The following is a 19512-nucleotide window of genomic DNA, read 5'->3' on the forward strand; positions in this document are numbered from 1 at the left end:
CATGATCACAAAAGGGCCTTCTAGTTCTAGAAATACTCCAAATCTTTGGAAGAACTCTAAAGCCACTCTAAAACACTGTTCAGAAGCAGCAAAGTTACTGAGTTTGTAGCATTCTATCAATGTTAAGTCTGATGCACTGAGATATCGACATTTTTTTTTTAATTGATGCTTCATAGTGGCTTGTGAAATAATTCAAACCAGTACTATAAAGCAACGGCATTATTAGTTTTTATGGATGAAACTGAAGACAAATGAATTCCATTTATTCCAGATATCGGCAAGCAAAAAGAAATAATCAAAATCCAGTAAAGGACACCTACTCTTCCAAAATATTTGTAGGACCATACGTTGGAAATACAGACAAGAGAGACTGCAATACAACACACTTTTTCAAGTATGTAGATTACTGTACATGAAATTTCAAGACACCAAAAGCTCAATGAAAACAGCCAGTAGACAGCTTTGCATACACGAAATAGAACAGCAACGGCTAAGTAGTCTAGACTTTACAGGGCCTGGACCTACTGCCCTTACTCATCCTGGCAGCTCATTACTTATTTGCAAAGGATTAGGTTCAACCCTACAGGAGACAACAAAGCTGTATTCAGGCTTTGGCCTCTGTGACTCAGCTTGTGAGGTTGCTACAAAGATCATAAAAAGCAGTGAAATGACCCAGATATTAAGAAACCAATTACGTACCATCTGCAATGGATATGCTGACTCCCTAAAAATAAGATTTCATTCCCTAAAGGCAGGCCAATAAGAATCTTAAGCAAATGAACAGTGTTTTACATAGAAAAGTCTTAGAGAAACACAATAATGAAGAATTAAATTTACAATTAGACAAGGTATAATTCAATTATTCTGACTTCCCACACAGCTTAAAAATTATAGGATAACCAAACAGAATACTTTTTTTTTTTTTTTTTTTTAACTTTCTAAAAAGAGAATAATCTTAGAATGACTAAAAATGCTTAATTGCTTGTTCAAACATCTGTGTGTGGGACTTGCATCCCTGCTTGTATTCCAGGCATAAAAACAACAGATTATTCAACAAAATTAACTCAGGAGAGCAAAAACTGAAAAACACAATAAAAACCCCAACCAAAACTGCATATAAATATAGCATGTTTACAAAAGTAAAAAGTCTAAGATTAAAAAACATAAAATTACAGAGTACATAGAAATGAATAGTGATGGTAAACAATAATTCCATAAACAACTATTAAAAAATTTGTGTTTTTGTGAAAGTCTTAGAAGTTACAACTAATGCAGAAAGTGTTTTAACATCCTGCTGAAATCTGTTGCATGCTGTACCACAAAAAGATGCAACATGCTTTTTCAGTCAGTCATATAGCAATAGATTAAAAGGCTCTATATACCACTAGAAACAAAACAAAACAAAACCAAACAGTCCTGTGGACACTGCTTACATTTTTCAATTTTTGTTACCTTTATTGAAGAAGCTGCATAGAGCATATCCTCAAGACTGAAATGGCAACACTGATTAAGATATTCCTGACAAAATTCTTGAATCAACTGCAGATTATACAAGCTGTCAGCCAAAGACATCGTCTCTTTCAAACAAATATCTAAAAAAAAAAAAAAAAGAAGCCAAGATTAGATATAGTGACAGATCTGCAAAAAGTAATTTTCTTTCGATGGATTCTAGACCATCTTCTGGATAAATGCAAACTTGGTTTTTATTTTGTATGTCAGGAGACTTATTTTTCTATTTCAGAACTGTAAGAAATAACAATGTTATATTTAATCTTAAGACAGTTTTGTAGCTTTAGATATTTTCTAACCTTTTTTAAATTTAGATTTTCTCTATATGAGTGCATGCTTTCTCACTAAGTTCTCTTTGCATAGGGAGCATACTTTAATGTTATTAACTGTGAATGCAGCATCAGTTTAGTCTTATATATTTCTGTTTGTGGATTTGGATGCTTGAAATGAGTTTTCAGATAACATGATACATGAATTACCGCTCCATGTTTCAAAGTGCTATTTAAAGACAAAGCAGTAGATAGACTACTGTGGTTATACAGTCTGCTCTGAATATTATTTATACCCAGCTAACCTCCTGCTCTCTTTTTATTACAGCTTCTTAGGAGACTAAATAGAAAAAAAGACAGCCCTTGTAAAAAAGAGGAATGAAGAAAATAAAAGAAAGGAGATGTCCTTGGAGAGCATGCATTAGTTTTTATTTCCAAAGCAACAGTGTATGACAGAGCTCCACTTAACAGTTTTAAAGCATGTAGGATACAAGGTTGCTTTGGAAGGGAACTTTGATGCTAACAGGATAAGGATTCCCATCCTGAGGGATTCAGAATTTTTTTATCACCCCAACCAATCCCGGGTATAATACTGATAGAAAAAACATTTGACTAAAGTGACCAAAATAGGATTAAGTTTAGTAATGCAAATTCAAACTCATGCATTTTAACCTAATAACATTCTAATGTGATTCAGTAGCTGAAAGCCATACAGAGTAGGAAGGCACTGTGTTTTGGCCAATGCAGAGATAGCTTATGAGCTTTCAGCATCAAGTAGCTATGAAAGAAGCAAACAGGATGCAAACATGTATCAGAAAATTTATATCTAGTAGTGACAGGGAAGCATTGTAAAAGGCAGTACTAAGGTGTCAGTCAGGATTCCTGTGTACAATTATGACCTTCCATATTCAAGAAAGATGAACCAAAACTAGACTGGTTACAGAAAATAACTATTAAGGATAATGACAAGAATGGAAATCCACATCACAAGGGGAAATGGAAAAGGCTTGATTCAGTAGCCTGGGCAAAAAGACAAAATGAAACAAAACATATCAGAGGGGTAGATGTCAGATTAGGACAAGATATTCAAGGCAAAGGACACTGCTGGAAGAACAACAGATGCACGTAGACAGGCTCCAAGCCCATTTAGGTAGGAAAGAAGAATATGATTTAAAATTATGTAAAAGGTGGAGCTCTACAACAGTCTGAATAAGAGTACAGATTTTCAAGAGCTAGGCGGTTTTATCATAGAGCATGATAACGTCTTGCAAAGGATTATATAATTTTGAACAATAGCCAATTTCTTGTCTGACTGACACATGAAGCCCTTTATAGTCTTACATTCCTAGAAGGAAACCCAGATTTGGAAGTTAAATAAAGACATTATGAGAAGAAAACACCTATTTTAGAGCTCTGTAGTCTGGTTCCTTTTTTTCTTTCTTTCTTTGTTGTTAAAGCATTTTAAAGTATTTTTGCATATGCATTTGCTACCTGCTTTTCTCAGTTTCAACGCAGAACAGAATCTCAGCGAAATGTAACATGCATCAAAAACAGTATTTAAATACAGGGAAGATGTGCAAAGTCTTTTACGGTGCTTCTATTTGCTTAGAGTATCTTTGAATTTACTTCCGAGACAATGACATGCATGTTTGTATGTCTTTAGGGAAGGACACTCAACAGACATTAAAGCTAAGTTCAAAGATGACAAGTGCCTTGTTGTGTTTCACTGTGCTCGAAGTCAGAGGCTGGAGGAATCTGCTGATAAATACATATGTCATCCTGCAGTGGTATACAATGTCCTTCAGACAGTCCATATTTTCAGTCAGGCAGTAAGAAGGAACGAGGTGTTACCCAATTTCAACACAACCCAGGTATTAACTTTTCTGTAACCATATACAATTGTATATATTTGGCTGCAACATTTATGTAAATTGAAAGTTGTATTTTTCAAAATTCACAGGCCAAAGAAGAATGGAGAATGCATGCATCTCATTCTCTTTCATCTTCAACGCCTACTGTGCTGGAAGCTCCCTATAAAGCAGATGTGTATATGAATTCCATATTCCAGTACCTTTTCAAGCTTTATACCCTTGGCTCATAATTCCTGGATTTCTCAGGATGCTTATGTACAAGTGTTCCCACGACATCAAAGGTATCATGGACAGAACATAGGCAGAAAATGACGGGTGTTAGCTGCCAAGACATTTTACAGCTACACGAGGCTCTCAATTGCCAAGAGGAAGATATGAGTTTAACCAGGCTGCAGAGCAAAAGAAGATGAAGCTGCTCATCCTCAGACAACTGCTGTTCCAGAACAGCACACCACCACTAGGTTCTACACTATATTCCTGTTTATCAATATTATAGGTAGCTATCAAAGAAGCCCTGAACAGAGAACAACTACTTGCCACACAATGCAGCTATGCAGAGCTTGTCTACCTGAAAGACAGAAGTGACCCTTCCATGTTTTATAACTGTAACTGCTCAGATTCACATGAAAGCACTTTTGCAGCTTCAAGAACCAGAGTTTTCCAGATGGTTGCAAGTTTCATAACATGACAGCAAAATGTGTTGCCACAGTCAGATCTGCAATAATATAGTGTAGTACAATTATATTAGTGTGATAACATAAAAGTAAATACAAGATGGAAGGATACCTTGGTTCTTTCTATTTAATAACTACCAAGTAAATACTGAACTTGTCACTGCCACACTCAAATTATGCCTCTTCTGTGTAGTATTTTATTACCTTCCTTGACATATATATCAAATACAGACATTTCAGCTTATGCAGACACATGTTTACAAGCTGAGACGCGTTAGACATACCCTCCAGTTTAACGATATCTGGACAGTAGAAGTGGATCAGGGCTGCTAAAGCACAACCATCTGTACCATCTTTCAGCAGATTTTCCACCAATGGAATGCAGGGCAGCTGCTTGAGCAACGTTTGCTCCTTCCTGTAGCGAGCCTACAATATAGAATGAAGAGATTAAGAGAGACAAAGGCTCTGAAACATATGAAGAAACAGGTTTGTATTGTAAGTTTTATGCTCAGTTAGTGAAAAAGCAGTATTCAATAAATAAAATTCTCAGTGTCAAATTTCCTCGAGCTATTCACTTTATACCTCATTTTGAATGACAGAAATAACACCTAAGAGGAAAGGTGCCTACATGCTAAAATTGAGGCTTTCTTTTAAAACTACTGAACTTTGATGATCCCTGTATAGCACGCTAAATTAAGTATCATACAACTTCTTTAACATCCAACACATCACTATACAATCAGAAATTCTCTCTATGTAAACACAGACAGACCCTTAGCTGCTGTAACTTCAGTTTACTGCCAATTCAAATGACCATTAAATTAAAACACCTAAGAATCTTTCCCAAAATCTCAATCATGTATCTGACTCAATGGCAAATTGAGTAACAAGGAAATTTGCATCTGTTCAACTACATTTTTATTACTAGCAAGTATGACTCTAAGCAGTGGTAAACATAGAGAAACATTAATGGTCAAGTGTGATGGCCAGGCAGTGGTCCAGGTATAAAAAGGAAACAATTTTAAAAATAACTCACTATATAAAGAGATCAGTAGCTCAGAATACTAAGAGAGCATTTACCTGAAGTGAATGAATTTTTCTGGTTTTCTTTTTTGAGCAGAAGGGGGCAAAGGGCTTAGGGCTAACTTGAAAAAAAGTTATTTATCATTCTTAGTTTTGTTTCATGACTTCAAAACAAATGGAGGCAGAAGATTTTAATGTGTTAATATTTAGTTAGACTTTTTTACAATGGTCCTGAAGGATTACTTTTCCATTCATACCACAGAACTACTTATGATGCCAAGAACGTTTCAGAGTAAATTTTACACTACTTTCATTCAAATACATTAAACTGGCAGTCGCCCTGTGGGGATTCTGAGAAGTCTTAGTGGATGTAATTCTTCCTTGCAAAGCTGAAGCTGAAAGTTCCTATCTCCTACCCTCGACCTTTCAGTCGTGCTGGAGCAGTTACTGATGGGGCTGTGCGGGAAGAGTTGATCCACGTAAAACATCTCTTCTCTTTTGCTTCTGTAGCAACTGAGTAGGGCAGGGCTGGAGGTTTTATGGGTGGAGTGGGAACTGTTTTAACTAGCTGTACTGGGGGAAAAAAAAAAAAAGGCAACCCAGGGAACCACAGACTAACCAACCCTGAAGGCTATACTTACTGTCACTGCATTTCTGTGGAGGATCACATGGGATTATTTGTAGTGTATGTCAATGTCCTCTAACTGACCCAAGAAGCACAAATCTAGCCTGACAATAGCAGACATCAGTTCTAGGAAAACAAAGGGCTTGTGTTTGGCCCTGAGAACTATCACTTTAACCAAGTAATATTTAAAATAAACCGGATTTAGTCTTTATTTCATACTTGAAATGGACTGGTATTTTTGTCACGTATTTTGCATGCTATGGTAAAGATTCACTAACACCAAACAAAACCATGGTAGTGTTTCATGCATTATTAATACTGTTTTTCTCATGTTAATGATATTTCCTACTATTTCGAATGAAACAGGCCAATTTTGCTCGCACTGAAAGGTTCTTCTTTTTCATTGTTTGGAAATACACTGACCTGCTGCTATGAAAACCCTCTAAGTTTCAAATACCACGTTAATATGTCCCTGTACTCCCCACTCCCCAATGACTGGAATTAAGTGCTTTACAGCTTTATGACTTAATTATGAAATAATAACCAAAAATATGGGATACAGATAGACTCTAACATTATTGTCCACCTAGTCCTGTATATTTTATATATTCTTCTAGTACCTTTTTAATGGAATATTTGAAAATGTTTTTAAATTGATAATACAATCACCTTGTGCAGTAAATTCTGTCAAAGTCTGTCATTTTAATGATGCCTCAAAGAGCCTGATGAACAGTGCCTACAAATTCTGGAAACTGTGTCAAATCATTAAATTGGACCTAGAAAGAGGACTTAATTCATTGCAGACAGTAGGCCAAGCACATTACTTCAGGAAAAAGAAACTAATAGAACCTGATATACTAGGTTCATTAAGGTATAATAGGCATCATGTTTCAATTTGGTTGAAAAGATAAAAGAAATTATACTGAAAAATAAAAGACACTGGTAATTGCACTGCATTTTTAATAAACTTCCATTTCAATAAAGTCTTCTAATCAGGTGCAATGTTTGCTAATAAATATGGATGCAATAATGCAAGACACAAACCTCTGCATTTATTATAATCTTATAGTGCTCTTTTAAATACAAGCGCTCACACGGGCATCTTATTCCTGAGATTCTACAGAAACCAGCCTAAATTAGTATCTTTGAGCTAATTCCACTGAACAAATCTAAGTATAGTTTAGACACTGCCATATAAACAAAGTCAGCTAAAAATGAACTGAAAGCCCATCAGCTACCCTGTCAGAAGTGCTCATGTGTATTCTGAGGTTATTAATAATGAACACTCTGATCCATTTACCGTATAGTAGGTAACATATTATAAATTAACTCCTCTTTTCAGCTGCCTATGTGCTCTGGTTTATCTCACTGTAGACCACTTGCACTATGCATAGTGAGGAGATGAGAAGAATGGTGGAAGTGTTAGAACATCTGAGCCACTGCCTTCCTACTATACTGTCAGTAGGCACCAGGGTTTCTGCTGTATCCCTTCTAAACTAACGAGTTCAAAGTAAATAAAATACCTCTACCTCAGGTTGTTTACAGACAACTGGCAGGCAAATTTAGGTTATAGTTTCCAGTAGAGTACTTTATATTTGAATACAAATTCTGTGCAATGAATGAATGATTAGTAAACTAACACTGTAGGCAAAAATAGAACAAAAACATTCTGAGATTGCGCTGAAGTAGCCCCTTTGTTGTATCAATGGAACAAAAACCAAAAATGTGCTTAATTTTCTGTAGTGTAAGTGAAGGCCACGGGCAGCTGTTGATTTATTTTTATTTTTTGCATTATACCCTCCACTTAATTGTGCTATCTTAATTCCAAAACAAAATTCAAGTTCTATACTGTGAAGAGCAGAGTCTTTGTGCGTGTAAATGTCACAACTGTAATACACAGCATTACAGAGAAATTGCATGAATAGCATCGACTGTTATGAGCTTAGAATACTGATTAGTCTACTGAAAAGAGTACTATTTTGTTTTATTTTTATTTTTTTAAATCCAGATACCAGGTAATTTCTGTTGCTGTCTACATGCAACTATCTTGTTACTTTTTAAATTCTCCTTGCAATGTATGAACAATCTTTTACTAGTTAGGACAACAAAGACTTGAGGTACTGCTAGGTCAGTTATTTGGTAATACTTAGATCAAAGATGGATCGGGATCAGTTCATTGGAATTCAGACCAGAAATATGCCATTCTGCATATACCTAAACAGCTGACTATTTCATTCCCTGCCAAAGCATGGGTGTCTGTCCATGATAAGATATTATACATATTGAAAAACCTGTTGTAGAATAAGTAATAGCCCCTTACATTTGATGAACAGTAATGAAAATCCCAAGGGAAAAACAGAGAGAAAACAAATATTAACTTTATATTAAAACTTTAATATTATTAAAGTAACCTGAACAGTTACTTTTTAAATTAAATTATTGTCTAACTAGCAGTGGATTGGTTTGGGTTACTTTCTTTGGGGAGAGACCTACCTGAAGTCAGCTGAAAAGTTAGGGGATTCTAGACAAATGCTGTAATGATTGAATGTTGTTAGAATAAAAGAAAATCTGAGATTCTACATAGTATGAATGATCAGAAATATTTTCTGCAAGGCTCTTTTTAAAATGGTCAATACCAAATAGCTTATCTTTACTGGAACTTTATGGGAAAGTGTTTTGCAAAAAAAAAAAAAAAGAAAATATATGAATTAGTAAGAGGTAGTACCATCTTATACAAAACCATAGAGAACTTTACCGCTTAAAAAGTAATTCCTTATCCAACAACATATCTTACATCTACTTTGCACAGATTACCTTGCAGAACAGGGTTTTGAATTATGCACACCTTTGCAGAGCAATTTCTTACAAAATTATCTTGTAGAGATAAATGAAATGAATAACTAGACCAGCATGACATGGACAATGCCATTCCCAAAATAAGCTAGTTGATCAAAGTGAAGCAGTTGGGCAAACTTACAGGAACCAGTTTCCAAAACCATTTGGTAGGAGACTTCAGAGGAAGCAGTAGGAAAAAAAGCATAAAAGCAGAAAGCAAAGGAAAAAAAAAAAAAAAGGAACAATTTATCAGATTTCATAAATTACTTTTACAAAGCAATTTTCTTTAACATTCTCAGTTTTGTAAAACATTGAGTTGTAATTTAATGGTAAACATTAGTGCACTCTAACCTTTGTGTATTGAGCTCATTAGCAGAAATAATACTGGAGAAATAAGTATCTGCAATCTTTGTAGATCAACGTTATAATTTTCCCACATGAACAGATAAGATTGTTATATCAATGCAGTTTTATTAAGCGCTTTCACACATCTAATTATACTCTGAATATGCAATCTGACTAAAGAATTCATTTGAGACTTGAAGCCATGATATCACAAGTATCAAAATGAACTCCAATAGCATAGATGGGGAAGCAGGGAAGCTAAAGCAATGAAAAAAAGGTATAAACACACCGTAGTACATTACAACCAATTGCAGTGAAGTTTGCATTAGTTACTTCAAAGCCATACAGTTGTTTATAATGTTTAAGAGTATTTTTAAACAGTCATATAAGTTTTCATAACAACAAGAGGTGCAGGCAGTTACAGTTTTGCAATGGCAAATCACATTAGCATCAGCTGCATGATGTGCAATGATCTGAAATGTAGATGGAATTTGGGCTACTAGCACAGAAGTGGTCACAACTGGTATATGCAATTTTAAACTGATACGCCATCAAAAAGTACAAATTATCAAGAAAGTTTTACAGGTATTAAATTTGACCTAAAAGCTTAAGATGAAGCATACCGAAGTTGGTGGATTTTTCTGTTAACTATGCAGACTAGCCTAGAGTAATATTTCTACTGCTCAGGAAAAAAAGAGAACATGTACCAACATTAAAAGTACACACAGAAACCCACTCTATGTTATTGTAGTGTAGGAACCAAAAATATTTTTATGTATAGAGAAATATTCCCTGGAAATAGTGAAAAAGTAGTTTTAAAACTCCAACTGCTAACAACTACATAAAATATCAAGGTTCTGTAGAATACTGCACTTCATAAAAAAAGGAACTTCAACAGTAGTGATAAAAAGAGCTTTATATAAAAAGTTATTGCATAGGAAATGTGCACACTCCTAACATGACTATTCTCAGCATTCTTCCCCTCTATTCCATTCAGCTGTCACCGTGGAGAATCTCAGAGCCACTTAGAAGAAATGAACCAAGAGATGCATGTTAATGTATGGGTCTAGATATTCCAATCACACTCAAGTAACCACTTCCTAGAGGGTTCAGTTTGTCTTCAACAAACTGAAATCCAGACAATTGATGGAAAAGTACTTAAATTTTTAAAAAATATCTATTTTAGCTGCAATTGGGAAGTAAAGCAAAGACAGGTTTTATGTAAAGGAACTAAGATAAGATCTGTTCTGCCTATCATTTTACTTAACGTTGATATGAATGATATTACTTGATTTAGAAAGGCAAAGCATAGTTCAGACTTCCCACTATTGGTCCAGTCTGCACTCAAAGTTTTACCAACATCTATTCAATGACAGGCTGGAAAAAAAAAAATAAAAAAAAAAATTAATTTTTAAATTATTTATTTCACACAGCTGTTTCAATTCCAGAGCTTAGTTCTCCATAACGGTACAAACGGAAACATGTATCAGATTGCTAGGTTTTAGTTATCTATTTAGCTGTAATTATGGTTAAGATGATGAATATGCTTCAAGAGGCTGAAAGACTGAATATTATCAATTTTTAATTTGGAGACACTACAAGATGTATAAACATGTACTTTGTAAAGGTATTTAAGGGGAAAAAGAAAAGCTGAAATCTCTTGGGCAACGCAGTGGGAATTCAATGGCTGCTGAACTCGCCCTTTATATCAACTTATTATACTGGAAATTATTAAAAATTAGTCACTCACTACAAAAAATCTGAAAAGATTGATCTGACTGACCTCTCCCAATACACACACACGTATATATATATTTAAATAAGGCAAAAATAAAAACAGTCCCTTGTGTCTTCACCTACTATCTTATAGTAATATTGCTGTTGTTTATTCTTAAGAGAAGTTTTAAACATGATTCATGCTTAAAACATGATTTAAAAATGGCAGTCATGCCTTTCATCAAGTACTTGTTTCTGGTCTTTGCACCATAGTTAGTATTCATGCAGCTGTGCATTAACCAGATCAGGAGGCTGACCTTGCTGCAAACTCTTCTTGACCAGTTAGCTTTTACTAGCAGTGTGGATTTATGACACATTAAATCGTGGAACTATAGTGTTAGAGTTTTACCTTCACACAAAAAGTTGCATTGTTTAAACTAATTACAAAAATGTTTGAAGAATTCAGGTCTTGGATTGAATACACTTAAATTTGTTTTTCACATGGGATTTGCGCTGATTTGGCTCAAAACTTGTAATTAAGACCAAGTCAGTCTCTAACACAAAAGCAGGGACAAATAGAAGGTGTTTTTGCAGAAAGCTTTGATTACAATGAAAATTAGTTTAACCAATGCAACTGTACATTCACTACATATTATTCAACAGAAGCCTGAAAACCAAAGCTACTACAAAACTTGAAATCCTAATTCTGAAAGAAGATGCAGAGACTCTACCAGAAAAAGATGAGATTACCACAACCACCGGCAGATCAAGATCCACAGAGGACTACCTGGAGCTAAAAATCATACATACTCCTTCCTCTCTTATCTTCTACAGGAAGCTAGCAGCAGAAGAAAGTGAAGGAAAACAAAAGCAATCTCATAATCTGTTAACACTGTTTTTATCTACCAAGAAATAGGTAACAGCTATATCTTACCAGTTGTATTACTTATGTATATGACACTTTTTTATATAAATACACACTATATACTAGATATACTATTGATTGTGAAAGGCTTACAGCAGATTTGTGACAAGATAAGGCATTACGGTCAATCTATTTTTACAACTGATAAATTTAGCAATTTATCACAGTAGAAATTAGAAAAGAAATCAGAAGGCTACTTATTAACTCCGTTTTAGCTTTCAGATACCTAAGTTTGTTGCTTCTCGGCCAGAAATTAAAACTAAAGAAAAATTTTCTCTAACCACTAGAACAACCTATTCTTCCCACGGTTATTTGGCCTTCCCTCTAAATCTGCAGATGAGACATTCTTCATTTAAATTTATCTTGGGTTCAAAACCTCACCACATTTTAGAAACTAATGCAATGGCAGCCGCCCCTTTACTTTAGCAAAAATAGGTGGAAATTCTATAAATACTGTGAGATACAAAAAAATGGCTGAGATTTCCTAATAAATTAGCCATCAGTTGAACAGATCAGTGTTTCTCAAAGAAAACCTGGAATAAAATAACCTAAGTTGAAAACAAACTACCATCTACCTGCATGAAAAATTAAAAAGTTCAGTGATTCAATATCCTTAAGTACTTTAAAATAGAGCTTACCAAATATTCCAGATGCTAGACTTACTTTCTAAAGGCAGATTCCACTTGTCATTGCATTCACTGAAACCTTATGGTACAAATGATACGTTGACTCATTTTCCCAAGAACTTATTCCTTTTTTTATTTTTATTTTTTTTTTAAATTGTAGTCTACAAAAAACTCTTACTGGCAGATAAGACATCCAGGGGTCAACCTGAGGTTTTGCCCACACTAAGTCTTTTAGATAACACATAAAATAATACAGATAATGCAATCTCCTAATACAAACCCCTAGAAGGGAATGCTTCACATGACAATGTAATCTATGCTGCTGAACCTCACACTGAGTCTAACAACCTAACATGCACCTGGGATAACACTATCTAAAAATCAGTGTCCAGAAGGCCTTAATTACACATTTTTCCATGATACGGCAACTGTAGCCTGATTTTACTATTTTGGAAATACATTCATACGTTGGCCAACAGAATAGGGCTGTGTTTGATTTAGATATTCACAATTCAGAAGAAAAACTCCACAAATACATGCACCATCTTCAGGCATTTTTTTCTTCTATTGGGTTTATTTATGGGATAGAGTTATAGCCTATACATATCTTCCAACAGTTGAAAAAACAATGACATTATAAACTAAAAATTTAATCTTAATATTCTTAACAAAATGGAAACAGTAATAAGTGAAAATCAACACTGATTTATTATTAACAAATACAGATAATTTTGTGTCATTGCTTTGATAATGTTTTATTTCATATGCCACTCTTTGCCACAATAAGACTCTCATGTGCTTTAGATTTTAAAAATTATTCTAATCTTTCAAATATGACCTAAGCAATACATAAAACTTCCTACTATTATCTTCAAGGAAAAAAATAATCACTAGAAGACAGAGGATCTAACTTGCTTCACACCCCCAGTTTGTTTTATTTTAACTTGAGAAATGAACCTGTCAAGCATTTAGTATTCTCAAAACTTCTATGCCATTACTGAACACAGTAACACATGCATCAGGGTCTCACTACAACTGTAAGGAATACTGCTTTCTTTTGCTGAGTCACATACCTACTAATCAGCCTTCATCATTCCTTATGTTTAAAAAGAAACCACAAGTGCAAGAACATTCATTGCATCTATGCTTTTTGAAGCCAGACTTCTAATCTAGCCAGGTAACCCTCAACTCCTTCGGAGAAGCACTAAAAGGGAGCTAGCTGCTCACAGAAAAACAGGACCAGGAAGGGAACTAGGATTACAATCTTTAAGCAGATAGGAAATCTGTTCTGCTTTCAAGTGCAGGGATAATACCAACGGGTGATCTAATTGACTACCAATTCCCCAGTAATAATTATATCACAATAGGGTAAATAATCTCCTTCTGAAACAAGCAATTCTATGTATTTTGGAACCATATGCAAGCCTTCTACATTTCAATGGATGTAATGCTATTTAATTAACTGAGCTCCACAAAACCAAACCAAACCAAACAAAAACTTGTTAGGAAAGGGTATCAAACAATTTTATCGTTTATATAATAAAACTTGTAATCAACCGGTATCATGGATCAGAGCAATGCTTCCCATGATGCCACATACAGATTTATCTCTTCTGAGATGCGTCTAACTCACAAGGGTAAACACTAAAAAAAACATGAATAAAAATATGCTTTTCTTTTTCATCTTAGTTCCAACTGCAGTTTGAATTCATTAACTTAATAAAATTCCTTAAGACTAATATAACTGATGTTTCCCTGATACTGAAGATTTATTTGTCAAAAAGAGCAACAGGAACAGGAAGTGCAAATCTACCATTGTTACATTTAAAATAACCATTTCATGGAAATCATTAAACTAATAACAAAACAACTGAAAAGGAGATGAACCTCAATGATCCTTGTGAGCCCCTTCCAACCCACCATATTCTATGAAAACTAAAAGCTTTCTTTAACAAACAGTTAAAAGTTCAATATCTGCAAATGTATGTCTGCCTATACATACCATACGCAAGTAGTTTTTGTTTACAAATAAATTTATTCTTGTTTAAAGCATTTTAACTCTTACACCTACCTTTTGACCTCCTGCAGATTCTGCACTGTGATGCTCTTTTAGTTTTTGCTCCTGTTCCATTATGTCTTTCAAATGTTCATTTACCTGGAGACAAAACAGCTTGTTCAGTGGTCTAACAAACTGTAGAAATTGCAAGTTTTCTAAAGGTCTGTAAATCACCACCAAGTTAAATGAAAAGATTGAACACTTATTTCTGACTCTATAACCCTGAAGCATAACCAGCAAATGTCAATGTTTCAACTGCATTTTAGGTCACTTGCTGTTAGCTTTACATTGTTCAAACTACCTCCCTTATTATGCTTCATCACATTTGATTAAGAGTGTGTTGCTGTCATTTGATTAGATTACGTGGTGAAGGTAGATCACTTCAAGCAAAATGCATTCAAATATAAACAGAACACACCTTGCATGATAAATTACACAATATGAAGTCAACTCTTAACAGGGCCAACAAGAGACCCTCAACCAACCATCACAGAATATCAACACGATAGTCAACGTGTCAATGTCATAGGTAGTATTACTGTTTTTTATTTGAACTTGTCATTCATCTTGTTCACATACCGCGTTTAACCGATTTCTGCAAACTTTGCTTTTTACTATCCACACGCAGCAGATGAAGCCACAATCTGCATCAGATGCAGTTTTGACAGACCTATGTACCTACATCTCCCTATCCACCTCTAATTGAATTACATGGGCTACGAAGAAAATCACAGCTTGCTTTTCCCATATACATACCTTGTTTATCCAAAACATGACAGCATCCTCAATGTCATAAGGTAGATCTGTAGCTTGGAAGAAGGATGAATACTGCTGAGTGCATGCAATTACTTTCTCAACGCTGACCATCTCTACAGTGTATGCCATCATAAGAGTATCGATCATAGCCAAGTGAGCGCTCTACAAAGAGAAGCAGGAATGCCTAATCACTTACTTACTTACTGTTTGCAAACATACCCAGACATGCACAAAGACCGCAACTGTAAGAGCTATAAATTTTCTGTTTTTCACTTTTTGAATCAAAGACAAATGACAGAAATATGCATAGTGGATTTGAGAAAGCAACACAAAGCACAGGAACATTTACTGGAAAGATATTGCAAATTAAAATAACTTGTAGTAAAATCAATAAAAATTAATGAACTTGAAAGAATAAGTAATTTTTATGATTCAAACATTAAATCACTTTGATGTTTTATCAGAGCCAAAGAGATCTTCTGAAGTTTTCACCCTAGTGAAAACAACCCCCCTGCCTGATCGATATTATTTGTACTGGAAATAAAAGCTGAGAGTGGCTGGCAAACAACCATCATTATCATGTGAACACTGCATAAGTGGAGGCTTACCTATTTTTAAACTCATCATCCAGGAAGATGATACAATTATAAAAACCTTAATTAAAAAAAATGACAGAAAACATTTATTTTTCTTCTAGCAAACTAATTATCTTATACAAAATTCTTCACTCAGAGGGTGGTGAGGCTCTGGCACAGGCTGCTCAGAGGAGCTGTGGATGCTCCATCCCTGGAGGTGCTCAAGGCCAGCTGGGATGGGTCTTTGGGCAACCTGGGCTGGTGGGAGGTGTCCCTGCCCATGGCAGGGGGGCTGGAACTGGGTGATCTTTAAGGTCCCTTCCAACCCAAACCATTCTATGATTCTATGTAGATATAGTTATATATGCACAACTTGATTTATGATAGGCATTATAAATAAAATGTATCTTCTGTTAACAGATGTGTTTCTCCTGATATTGTTATGTATTGAAAGACAAGGACTATTTCACATTTTCTAATAATAATAATAAAAAAAAAACAACAAACAAACACAAACAACCAGGATTTTCCTTAGATTCTTATGACTACAGAAGTGATATCAGTTTGTAGAGGCACTGTCTTCTGAAACACATGTGTTTCTGTTCCATGAGTAGAGAACAGCAGCAGCTTTCTAAGCATTAAGGAACATTTCTCCTGAACCAGAACGATTTCCAGATTTCCAAGGACGCTATTTTTGAAAACACTGCCTTTAAACACATCTCACATTGCATACAAAGACCCCAAACACTCGTTAACACCATCGCTTCAGTTCAATTCTGTAGGAAAATATTCCTATAAATATTTCAGAAGGTAGCTTTTACAGCCATGGCAACAGCAATGAACGACACGAGTCAGGCAGCCATACGCTGTAATCACCACAGCTGAGGCTGTGCACACACACTGCTTGGTCCAGGATTCTGAGGGGGGAAAAAGACCAACAGATTCAGGTTTCATGCTGCCCTTAGTGTTTGTATTACTAGAGAAAGTGAGGATGCTGGCCTTGGGAGCAGCACACACCATTTTTTACGCAGTTAAGCTGCTTTGTTTGACAAAAAAAGGCAGGCTATACTTACTGTATACATTACCTAGAGATGTTCACAGAACTGTTCCTGACAGGCAACCTTCCTGGCAAGAGCTTAGGCTCTGCACACCCTGATGTGCCCCGTGAGTCCTTCTGCCTCATGCAGACTCTATCCATGCTGCAAGCACAGGCAGCATGGCTGGGCCGGTAACCAGCATCACCCGGCGCTTCTTCGTCCCCTCACAAGATGTCAGTGCCCATCTCTTGCACCCAGAAGGCTCATTCCAGCCCACACATCCTTTCTCTTCAGCCACCTGCCACCTGCCCCCAGTAACTCAGGTGCCTGCCTGAAAAGATGCAGGGAGCAGACTCCTCAAGGACAAGGCTGGGCAGGCCTCACCATACCGAGCAAGAAGTCAGTTCACAGAAATGGCTGTTCCCCTTGTTCCATGGTGGTTTAGGAGCTGAAAAAGACCTGCCTCAGCCTCCTGTGTGCAGACACATTGACTTAAGGCATTACAGCTCCTCGGTTGAAGACCAAGCTCTCACCTCAGAGCAGAACACAGGTGACTGGAAAACTACACCCCAGTGTGTGACACAGCTGCTCCTCACAGTGCGTTCACACACAGGCTCTCTGACACACTCCAAAGCTGGGGGAAGGCCAAGGCCTGCACCTAAATACACCCTGAGACACAGGGAGGGAAGTACATTGCCTTCTCTGGTGTTTTATCATGACATGGAAAGAAGTCATTGAGCAGCTTGGTTCAGAGACTGCAGAATTAGGTTATGAAGCAACAGCTGAAGAATCGCATTAAACGGCATGGTGCTGCAGTGAAGTCTGCCCTCATTATAGAGGAAAAATACCTATATGTGTGCAAACAAACTGGTAAACAGATTATTCACATCTTAGAGTCAGTATCCATAAATACAGAAATTGGCTGAAAACGTGATTTAAAGGAAGTAAACTCATTACACTGTGCTACAAATGAAATTTACAAAAATGAAACCTAAGTTTCTGTGAGTTGCAAAAATGTTTTTATTTCTGGATATATACTTTCATGGAAGAGTACTTTCTATTCTTTTGCATCCCATACCAACATTTGTGGTTTGATTTCAGTAAGTTTTCCGATTTAAGCTGTGACTTTTAAAATAAACCCTTGCCTACATGTAAAACTCTCTTCACTCTACCACAGCATTCACACAAATTCCACTTAGTTCTGACACCCACACCTTAAAATGCAGTCCATTTCTTCGGCTCAAACATCGACACATTCATGTATTTAATACACACCTACAACATTGCCCAGTCTATGTTTGATACACGTGTTGCTGAATGACTGTTTGGAGAGAAAAACAATAGAGCAAAGTTCAAAAACCACTGCTACCACTCTGAAACTTTATTCACTACTTGCTTGCTGCCTACCAATATGCTCAATACGTTATAAATGAATTGAGAAAATTAGATTAATGACAACAAGCTAGCTGAGTCACCTATTTTCAATGTTTCTAGCAAATTATTAATGAACCGCAAACTACTTAAGCAAACAGAGAGAGGAACAAAAAGGATGACCTTAGCCAGTCTGTACTATCAAAACAAGGTTTAATCAACTTTCACACACACCAGTGGGACCCACATCACAACCCTGTTTTCCTTATAGTTCAGATAGGACACTCAAAAGGTCATTTTTATAGAACATTAAAAATAAGAACTTTAGTCAATTTGCATCTATGATCCTGAGAAACAATCCACAAATTCACAGATTTTTGCCATCTGAAAAAAACAGATTTTATTTAACAGACTGTTACTGTAGTAATTAAAATATTAAAAGTTATCAAATATGATTTTTCTCCCCAGAACACTGCAAGCAAACAAATAACAAGTAAGATAACTTAATTTTTTTATTTTCATTTTAAATTAATTTCACACACTGTTCCACTGTTTTTTCCCCACTTAACCTGGAGAAAGTCAGACAAGCTGCATTCTTTTACATATTTTCATTCATTGTGCTAAACAAGACAGCCTAAATTAAAAACTGTGCTAAAAAATGTAATATCATACTGTTCTAAACACAGTGTTTATCAGCATAACTGGTGAAGTTCTGAAAAAAATAAGTTTCAAGTTATTGTAGCAGTCAAGTTCCCTTTCTTGTGCATCTCACTGCGCAGTGTATTTTAGGTAGAGCTAATAAAGCAAAAGGGAGAAGCCATTTTTACTAGTAAGGTCCACAATGTGACTGAACCTTGTTATAAATAAGCGATCTTTCATACCCAAAGAGAAACACCGATACCGTTCTCAGCTGGGCAGAAACTGGGATCATTGCACAGCATTGTCTTCTTTCTCTACAGAAGCTGTAATACAACATCTGAAGGAAGTCCCAGGAGCTGCTGCTGCCTGGTACCTAGATGGTACTCTAACTCCTGCCATTTCCTCCAACACGTCAGCATTCTGACACGCAGAATAGAAAGCCAGGCAGGATATCACGCTGTCATATCCCTCCCACATCCAGAACTGCAAAGCATATTTCAATAAATATGCATTATTTTGGAAAAAAACACACTTTGTTGAGGGATAAATAAATTTTTTTATTTTATATTAACATTTATAGACTGATTTACAAAAGCATTAATCTTTTTTCTTTTTTTCTTCTAGATATTTCTATAATACATGAGCAGTGAACAACATAGG

At 35.7% G+C, this 19512-nt stretch overlaps 1 protein-coding gene across 4 annotated transcripts in view; it reads right to left on the reverse strand.

The window, feature by feature from the left end:
* The window catches only part of CAMSAP2 (calmodulin regulated spectrin associated protein family member 2), a 79321-nt gene that overhangs the window by 23200 nt on the left and 36609 nt on the right, over positions 1–19512 (reverse strand). For 2 of the 4 annotated variants that reach the window (XM_005029168.6, XM_005029167.6), the window contains exons 3-7: positions 15231–15392; positions 14490–14573; positions 8949–8981; positions 4608–4749; positions 1453–1592 (exon numbers count right to left, since the gene is read on the reverse strand). In XM_005029168.6, coding sequence (XP_005029225.1) covers positions 1453–1592; positions 4608–4749; positions 8949–8981; positions 14490–14573; positions 15231–15392 — 561 coding nt within the window. The remainder of the gene's footprint in view (positions 1–1452; positions 1593–4607; positions 4750–8948; positions 8982–14489; positions 14574–15230; positions 15393–19512) is intronic. The other 2 variants (XM_005029170.6, XM_005029169.6) reach the window with 1 other exon arrangement.

The sequence above is a fragment of the Anas platyrhynchos genome, chromosome 8 (assembly GCF_047663525.1).
Source record: "Anas platyrhynchos isolate ZD024472 breed Pekin duck chromosome 8, IASCAAS_PekinDuck_T2T, whole genome shotgun sequence".
Taxonomy (NCBI): Eukaryota; Metazoa; Chordata; class Aves; order Anseriformes; family Anatidae; genus Anas; species Anas platyrhynchos.